The sequence below is a fragment of the Hippopotamus amphibius genome, chromosome 9, assembly GCF_030028045.1.
Source record: "Hippopotamus amphibius kiboko isolate mHipAmp2 chromosome 9, mHipAmp2.hap2, whole genome shotgun sequence".
Classification (NCBI taxonomy): Eukaryota; Metazoa; Chordata; class Mammalia; order Artiodactyla; family Hippopotamidae; genus Hippopotamus; species Hippopotamus amphibius.
In genome coordinates this window covers 85,774,874-85,784,641 of record NC_080194.1, presented here as the reverse complement: position 1 = coordinate 85,784,641, position 9,768 = coordinate 85,774,874, and the positions used below count along the sequence as shown (strand labels likewise).

The 9,768-nt window shown below is 37.8% G+C and overlaps 1 protein-coding gene across 1 annotated transcript; it reads right to left on the bottom strand.

The window, feature by feature from the left end:
* Positions 1-1,229: 1,229 nt before the first annotated feature.
* On the bottom strand, positions 1,230-2,162 carry LOC130861632 (olfactory receptor 149-like). The gene has a single exon (XM_057750674.1). The coding sequence runs from the start codon at positions 2,160-2,162 to the stop codon at positions 1,230-1,232; it is 933 nt and encodes a 310-aa protein (XP_057606657.1).
* Positions 2,163-9,768: the final 7,606 nt, after the last annotated feature.

The window sequence follows — 9,768 nt, the reverse complement described above, 5'->3', positions numbered from 1 at the left end:
GTCGTACATGGGTGACTTATATACCCCCAAAGGAGGAGTTAATTATAACCCCAACCTCTAACCTAAGGAATTACTTCTTTCTATAGGAATTTACAACAGCAGTAGACTGACTACCAAAAGCAATGCCTTAGCCTGAGGATGGATTGTTCCGCAGAAGGGTCGTGATAGTCATCAGAACAAGGAATTTCTTTACTCAGTGATCTGTGACATCCCGAGTCATCATTACCCTGGCTTACAATCAGGATTACAAAGGAAAGTCATAAGAATCAATCCTAAAGAATTAAGGAGCCTAAATCACATTTTCCAGTCCTTGCACCCTTCCCCCGGCCAGGTCAGCCCCTGGAGCTCTCACCATCACCCCTTTGTCTTCTCATCTCCCTTTTCACTTTCCTTCAAATCACTGCCTGGATTGAAATAGCATGTATCTCATGCTGAGCTCATTAGGCAAAAGAACAAAGGAAAGTTAGGGGACAGCACTGAAGTCTCACCTTTCTGGTATGCAAAGTATCCCAGACCACAGAACATTAGCAGCTCAGATTTGGCATTGACCCCTGGTTGTGCTTGGGATTCTAAAGACAGACTAAAATTGCTAATACTGCGAAACAACAGAATTAGTCACCCCTTCACAGACTCTCCCTGGCTACCTTCTTCATCATCTCTTTCATCCACAGCTTAGTTCCTAGTCAAGGCTTGTTTTCATGTTTAAGACCAACATACAGGCTTTGTGGGTGATACAGCACATTGTTATGTATGATTCACTCATTAAGAGACCTATTTGAGGTCTCATCCAGAAGCCTTTTTCCTTTACACAAATTCTTTTCATGTCAGAAATCACAGAGTGCCATTGGAAGCCATATGGTTGAAACTTTCACATTTTTCTGCAACACTTAGACCTTCAAATGAGGGCTTATGTCATGTAGGCATTAGAAAAGTTGATTATATGATCATGCCAGCCAAGATGAGGAAGTGCTAGGGTAAGGAAGAAGGGAAGAGGAGAGGATTAGGAGCAAAGGAATACAAAGAGGGAGAGATAGAAGGTCTAGGCTATTTTATTGCCAATTGGAAATAGTAGGATATCTTATTATCCCTCCTGAGTAGGATAATTTCTTAGTTATGTGACCTTGAGCAATTCACTTCATGTCTTCAAATCTTACCGTCTTCATCTCTAAAAGGAAGCAGTGATAGCATCTGCACAAATTCCTTTCGTAAGCAATGTGGTGTGGTCTCTATCACTTCTCATTAAGGAAGGCCACCTGCTGTAGCACCTTCCTCAGAGAATATTTCACTTCTTTATTTCTCAGGCTATAGATCAAGGGGTTCAGCATGGGGGTGACAAGGTTATTCAGGACCTGAACAGTTGCATTAAGCCAGGGGTTAGGTGTGGGCTGCAGGTAGATGAGAACCACTGGCATAAAGGAGAGGAGGATGGCAGTGAGGTGGGCACTGCAGGTGGAGAAGGCGCGATGTCGGCCTTCAGTAGAGCGGATTTGAAGAATGGAGAAAACAATGCAGTTGTAGGAGGTGAGGATGAGGAGGAAACAGCTGAGGGGCATGAGGCCCACACTGATGAACCCCACCATCTCCAGGGCTGAGGTGTCTGCACAAGCCAGCTTCAGCATCACTGGGATATCACAGAAGTAATAGTCTACCTCCCTGGGGCCACAGTAGGACAATTGGAAGGTAAGAGTAGTTAGAAAGGTGGCCTGAATACAGCCAAAAAATGAGGTCCCCATGGCCAGGATGGCACACACTCTGTGACTCATGATGACTGTGTAGCGCAGAGGGTAACGTATGGCAACGAAGCGGTCATAGGCCATTACTGTGTACAGAAAACACTCAGTACATCCCAGGAAATGGTAGAAGAAGAGCTGGGACACACAGCCTGCATAGGAGATGGCTCGGCTGTTCCCTGCGAGGTAGAAGAGCATCTTGGGGGAACTCACAGAAGGAAAAAATATGTCGCACACAGACAGTTTACACAGGAAGAAGTACATGGGAGTGTGAAGCCGAGTGGAGGAGACAATTGCCAGCAGGATGAGCAGGTTCCCTGTAAGGGTAAAGATGTAGAAGGACAAAAACAGAGCAAAAAGCAATGTCTCCAGATCCTCTGTGTGTGGGATGCCCATCAGAATAAACTCGGTCACCACTGAGGCATTCCTCATCTTTGTTAGAATGTTGGACTTCAAAATAGAGCACAGGTCTGCAGAGCATGAATATTGGTGTCAAACTGAGAAGCTATTTGATAAATAATAAGCAATTATTTGATTATTACCTTATGTGTCTAGCTAGCAAGTGTAACTTACAAAACAGTATTAATAACCTAAATACTTTTAAAGGAAGATCATACATATGTAAAGTGACTTTGTCATCCCATACAGAAATGGTTTAATAAAAACAATAGCTTATATTGACTGAGCATTTGCAAGAGCTATGCTAATTTCTTTTTATGTTCTTTTATTTTTAAATTTAAGTCTCATAAACAACCTTATTAAGTGAAAGAGGAAATAAAAGCACAGAGAGTTTTAGTAACTTGATCATATAGCTAGGAAGTAACTGGTTTGAGATTAAAACTCAGATTCAATTGCAGAGCCAAACTTCTAACTTTTACTATGAAAGCTCCCAGGAAATTTTGCTTAGAGAAGCAGACCTGACACTCATCCTCAAATAATTGAAAAGCTGCTATGTAGCTGTGCTGTGTGCTTTTCCATGGCGAATATCCAGTAAATAAAAAAAAGTGGAACTAATAAAAAGTTAAGTTTTATTTCAGTAGAGAAAAAGAATTAATGGGTAAGTTGCCTTGTGAAGGAGTGTGTTCTCATCACAGTAAGGGTTTGACTATGGGTAGGATGATATTCTTTCAGAGATGTGATGACTGTGCATTCCCAATTTGAGTGCAAAATTATCCTACATGCACCTTTAATATCCTCTGAAATTTTTGACTATTACATTGTTCATTTTTTCAAATATATCTGAAAAGTCACAGTAAAGCTTAACAAATTGTTCTCCTAGTGAACAGGTGGCTTTGATTTCAATATGATAAATCTATTCACCTGTATAACAATAAGAATTATGAATATAGCTCTACAAGTTACAATAACAACTTAATACCATTCTTAATGTATCTTAATAGAAGAGAAACATACACCATGGGGAGGCCAGAATGCCACTGAACAAGAGTCCTTTAAAATGACACAAACTCTTTGGGATGCTTTTATGTATCATCTGTAGTTAAAAGAAAAAAAGACAGAAATCTGAGTTATGTTAATATAAATATGTCCAGACATCATGGTGGTGTACATTAATGCCTTTAGTCCTTACCACAATTCTACGAGACAGGTGCTGTTAGTTCCCATTTACATTAGGAAAGTGAGCCACAAAGTGTTTAAGCAAATTGACTAAGTTCCCACATTTGTTGGATGGTAGAGTTGGATCTCACACAAAGAAAAAAAGGAACATCTTCTGAGTTACTAATTCTGACTTTCTAACATTCATTCATAAATAATGGTAATTTTAAATAAAGTCATTTTTATACTGCTTAATTGTTATAATCTAATTTTATGATTTCTTAATTCTCACAAAATCCTTGTAAAGTAGTGGTAATTAACCCCAATTTCCCAAAAAGAGCACTGAAATTCAGACTTAGAAATTTTTCTAAAACTAGAAACTGCCGAGCAAGTCATACCCAAACCTTCTGACTCCAAGTTTAGTGTTCTTTCCATTATGCCTTCACTGCCAAAAAGAAAAAGCCCTCAAAAAACAAAGAAACAAACAATACAGAAAGCAATTGCCCCTTTGTGATGGAAAAAAACCACTCACAGAGTCATTCTTCATATTTAGGGAAGTCTTCCTGGCACCCCCATAGCCCTTAACTGTCTTTATCGACTATTCTTTGAAAAGTTTATGGTACTAGATTGCAGCTCCAGAGAGGGAGGTGAGTCTCTCAAGATCATATTATATGTAGGTCCCACAGCTACAGAGAAATTTCTTTTCCTGAGAATGATCCTCAAGAGCATATCTCAGATTATGGTTTTACATAAATGAAAATTTGCATCATTCAGAAATAACAGCCTGCCTCTTTAGTTAAATTCTATTTATGGGTTCCAATAATCTGTAAGCTTGCAGAGTTTTCCCCCACCAAACTGTACTGAAATGGCCTCACTCATAGAAATAAATCCCACCTCTTTAATTGGGAGTTGAAGTTTTACTTTTGCAAGTCTGTGTATTTATATTAACAAAAAAGCATTTACATAAAATAAGTATTCACATATTGCTGTGTGTGTGCATGGATGGGTGGTAGAAGACAGTCAGAAAACCAAAGAGGAAAAGTCAAGCATGGCTCTTTGAACCCTGATACCTCAAAGACTGATGAATCGAATGTAACTCTGGAGGGAAGGATAATTTTTCATATGATTCAGGTTATGCATATGGAAGTCCAACAGGAGTTTGGAAAGGAAGATGTAGGTTACACTCTAGATATTGTGGCTGATGGTATAGACTTGAATGTTATCCTCCTCAGTGTAAGAGTTAAGCCTCTGAAGGAGCACGCCGCAGCACTGATACCATAGCTCTCCTCCCTGTGCTTTATAAATGTAAAGCATTCCTGAGAAACAAAAAGAAGATGGGCTTATCTGGCTAAATCATCATAAGATATGTTATTTTATGATGATTCTAACCAGTGTCATGGGAACAGTTAAATGAAGTGTCTCTTGCACAATTCAAAAAAGGAAACTTTCACAAATATTTAAGCATAAACCTTTATTAATTATTATAGCACCTATCTTTCCCAAATGTTTCTTATTTTGTCATTGTAACAATTCATTTCTAATAATAAATGTCTAATTTCATCAACAAAAGAGGCTGCAAGGGCAAACACTGGTATTTGCCTTTTATAAGCCATCTTTTCACATTTCATAATCTATAACATATCAAATGTGTCAACATTTCCAACAACTCCTGACACATCATTGGTCCATAATAATTTTTCATAGTGTGCTGATTTAATAGTGCAGCATTTATCATAAAGTATATTGTTTTCTTATATCAATTAGGCAATAATCAAGTTATTGTCAAGTTTATAGATCTGTATTCCAGTTCTATACCGAGTACATTTTATATAGATCTTCTATATATTCTATGCACTTTGAAGATCACAGAAGTTATATTTACATCATAAAAGATTTAAGGATGGGTATGACTGACCTAACATACAAAACCCTTCTTAGAATATGAGAAAGCTGAAGGAAGAAGACTTATTTCCATCAATGCATTTTAGTCCAATTTTGTGAGAATATTAACTTTCCTACTGGTTCTGATTAAATTTCTGAAGCCCCAGTGGTTTTGGATACCCTTGAGTTATCAGGTGACACAGAAAGTACAGAAATGAGTGTGTCTAGCTTTCATATTCTTAATAGATTTGGTTGAATCCATGATGGTTTATGAATCACGTGTATGGGCATTAAAACACCCTAAGGCTAGCTTCAGGAAACAAACTTTCACAAATAATTTATAGCAGTTAATGTCCTTCATATATCAAAATGACCTTCGAAATTCACTTCTTGTTCAGTTCTCTCTCGTCACCATAAATAACTGATTGTGAAAAAGCAGCTGAGACCATTATTAAGCTAAGAAAGAGAGGGTTGATGCTCTTCTTTCGGAATCTCATCCAGTGATATCTTCATCTTGTAACACTGAGCTTATCTGCCTTAGAAACCCATTAACTTGGTAAGGGCAAGCCTGGTGCTCCCAGTATCTTAGTGCTAAAAATATAGAATAGATTCACACTTGTTTTCTAGAGTATAGTCCAGCCACACATCAAAACCAAGGCAAACTCCAGGATTATTTAAGTATCACCTAGCATTAACAAAAAGGGGATACTGTAAAAAGACTTAAAAGGAATACATGACGCACTAAACTGGGTAATAAATTATAGTAGGTCAGAGGATTTTCATTTATTGTAAAAAGTGTCGCTTAAGAAAACAAAATAGAGAGGGTGAGCCCACAGCATAATTTGTAATTTCTCTGACAATATATTTTTACCCCATAAATTATTACTCCAGATGCTTCATCCCAATTTCACTTGTATATTCCCTTTTAAAAAGTTCAAAAAATGATATGATTGAGAGAAAGATTAAAGACTCCACAGAAGGGTGGTTTGCAGGAGGAGGAGACAGGCAAGGAGATGGAGAAGTTTTGAGGAGCAAATTATGGGGCACCTTGCACAAGGAGTCTGGGCAAGAGAACCACCTCTAGAGGGCATTTATATTTGCTTGCTTGGAGGTCACTGGATAGAACATTTTACTAACATTGGGATGGAACATAGAATAAGGGGCTGCATGATGGCAAACCATAGGCTGGAGAATTTCATTGGTTGCAGGAAGCTCAGTGATACCGATCATTTGGATCTGTGAACAGATGATGTGACTCTTGGTGTTTTACTGATCATCATGCAGTGGCCACGTGGTCCAGGTGCATGAGGCTCAGTCACACCCTGCTGACCATGACAGTTCCCACTCAGTGCAAGGGAATGTCTCCCAACCTGCTCCTTCAGGACTGTTCCAGTTTCTTCCAGCCTGTCGCTCACTCAGACTAAGGATACTTTTCTAAGGATCATTCTCTGTTTCTCTTGAAGCTTACCTCTCTGTTTTTTTTTTCTTTTTTGTACCTCTGTCACTTTTTAGCTCTTATGTAGATTAACATGCATAGGACTTAGGCACTGAGCCTTAGAAAATTAAGTTGCTCTAAAGGTATATCAGTCAGCATGCTAATAGTATATAGAAAATACTTCTGACTGAGGAAAAATCTGTGATATACAGGAAAGAATGAAAACAGAGAAACCAGAAATCTTATGATTTGCCCCAGCTTCATCCCATGTTTGCTGCATGAACTCAAAAAATGGAAGAGAAAGGGCCTAGGAGGTAAGTTGCAGGGAAAAGGAGGCCTCTGAGCATGATGGCTCTGGGCCAAATGCAGAGTTTAGTGGATAGGAAGTGTGAAGCAGTGCCTGAGAGCAGAGCTGTCTCTATTATGCTAATATAATGCAAATGTGGTGCCAGCCTGTCCAGCTACTGTCAGTGCAGATGAATCTTACCTGTCATTTCCCTGCTTTAACAGCGGGAATGCATCCCTGTTGCCCACAGCCTATTCTTCAGTTGAGACTCCTCAGCTTTACACAGTGTCCTTTATTTTATGAAACTCAACTCTCCTGTTTTCTTTCCGCCACTATCTCCTGTCTTCCTGTTATACATCACCATTGGGGTTGTTCACCTCCCTCTGGCTGGTAAGTACTTCCTGTTTGATGGACATTCATTTATCCTTTCGTTTTGTCTGTTCCTTCACAGATTGTGTTCATCATTAAAGGTCTGACTCTCATCTAACCTTTCCTGCAAAGCCATCCTAGAGCCCCGGGCGGAGGTCATAACTCACTGCTCTGCACTCATCGCATCTGTGTGGATGTCACAGCTACAGTTCTCTGAAGCAGGGGTTAAGGGGGAGTTCATTGAAGTCAGACTGACTGGGCTCTAATCCTGTCTCTGCCTTTTCCTGAGTGTGTAACATTTAAAAAGGCATTTAACCTCTCCATGCCTCAGAGGTAGAATAGAGATAGTATCTACCATACAGCTTAGTTATGAGAATTAAATGAGTTAATAAATATATTTGCTTCAGTTAATGCCTCACAGCTAGGAAGCCCCATGTAGGTGTTTGCTATTGTTATTTCCACATTTCATTATGAATAATTCTATATGTGTCCTGTTTGTTCACTTTCAAAATACACAACTTGGGAAGTGCTGTTTATCTATCTGTCTACATATATGTGTACCTGTAAAAAAAAAAATAAATGTGTACACTCATGTGAAACCAATACCACAATCAAGCTGAGGAACATACCTGTAATGCACAAACATTTTCTCCTGTTTCCCTGTAATCCCCACTTCTGTCCCCAGGGGAACAATGATCTCCTTTCTGTCAATACAGACTAGTTTAATTTTTCTAGAACTTTATACAGATCAAATCATATAAATGTACTTTTTTGGAGGGTGGATGTCTGGCTCCTTCTCCCTAGCATAATTATTCTGAGATTCCTCCATGTTGCTGGGTGTATCAGTGGTTCATTGCTTTTATTGATGAGCAGCTTTCCACTTGATAATAAACCACACACTGTTTTCTATTGATGGTCATTCGTGTCATCTCCAGTACTGGGCTTTTGTAAATAAAGCTGCTATGAATCTTCATGTATAATCTTTTTATAAATTTATGGTTTCATTTCCCATACTTTCATGAGAAATGACTGCATCATATGGTAGATTGTTTAACTTTTTAAGGAACTGTAAAAATGGTTTTTTTTTAAGTGACTGTATCAGTTTAGATTCCCCCCTGCAGATTATAATAGTTCCAGTCAATCCACATTATTGCTGAAGCTTTTAATGTTACTCATTCTAATGGATGTGTAGTGGCATCTCTTCATGTGCTTATTGGCATCCATATCTCTTTTCTGGTAATTCAAATTATTTTGTCTATGTTAGGGTTTTGTTTTTTTTCTTATTGTTAAGTCATAACAGTTTATATATATTCTAATACAAGACTTTCTTCAGATATATGGCTTGTAAATATGTTCTGTGACTTGTCTTTTATTCTCTTAACAATGTCTTTGAAAAGCAATTTTATTAAAATTTTGATGAAATCTACATTATCGATTTTTTATGAATTATGCTTTTGGAGTCATATCTAGAAATTTTTTTTCCTTAGTCTGATTTTTGTTGTCAACACAATTTAATGACTTAAGAAATCACAAGTTACCACATCTGTGTTGGAATTTGCCACAGAAGGAACTCAGGATGAGTATTTCTTAATCCTTGTATAGAAACAACATTTTACCAGCTCTCTTACAGATCCTTGAAGAATTCTCCAAACTTACTCTTAATTGTTTTGAACTAAAACCAATTTCATAGCACTTTAAGGGGTTAAAGGATGACGACTACATTAATGTATATAGTGGTTTTCATACAAATATTTTATAGGAGGAAAGTACATATCAAGAAAATTATCAAGGACTTACTAGGTAGCAGGCATTCTGGCAGTGAACCATATGTACAGGAGGATACAGTGATGTAGACCACAGTCCAGTGTGGATTTTAACAATAAACAGACACAAACTAGAATAATAGATGTTAAAGCAGGGAGGTATTGGATTGGGCACAGTAACAACGTATAGGGGGATCTGTAACTCGGATTTCAATGATCTGAGTAGGCTTCTTAAGTAGGCGATAAACAAAATAGCTCAGAAAACGAAGGTGTGGGGTGAGATATGATGGGAAAGAAAGTTTTCCAGACTAGAGATGTGCAAAGGTAAAGATTACATCATATTGCTATAGTTTTTGTTGCTTTTTATTGGATAGAAGAAAGGACATTGGTAGTAAGTGCTAGAAGACATTTTCAGTGATTGAGGGTTTTTATCAATTGTATGGAAGGAAAGGGGAAGAGGTGATATTGAGGGCATTAGCTGGTCCATGTATCCAAGTCACCCTTACTATTTCTTTTAATCTGTGTCTTGGTAATATTTATGAGAGAGAGAAGAAAACACAGAGAGAAATGTCATCACAGGCCATAGGAATAAGAAATAATGTCAATAGAATACCAATAAATATATAGATATACATTGATAAATACTCATATATGTTGACATATGGGCTAAAATTAAACATCAATTTATACAATGTAATAGCCAATGACTTAGATTAAAAAAAGCATTTTCATATTATTTCTGATCATATT

What these genes read in the sequence shown, in the direction of transcription:
- LOC130861632 (XM_057750674.1), bottom strand. Translation starts at nt 2,162, where the DNA reads ATGAGGAATGCCTCAGTGGTGACCGAGTTTATTCTGATGGGCATCCCA.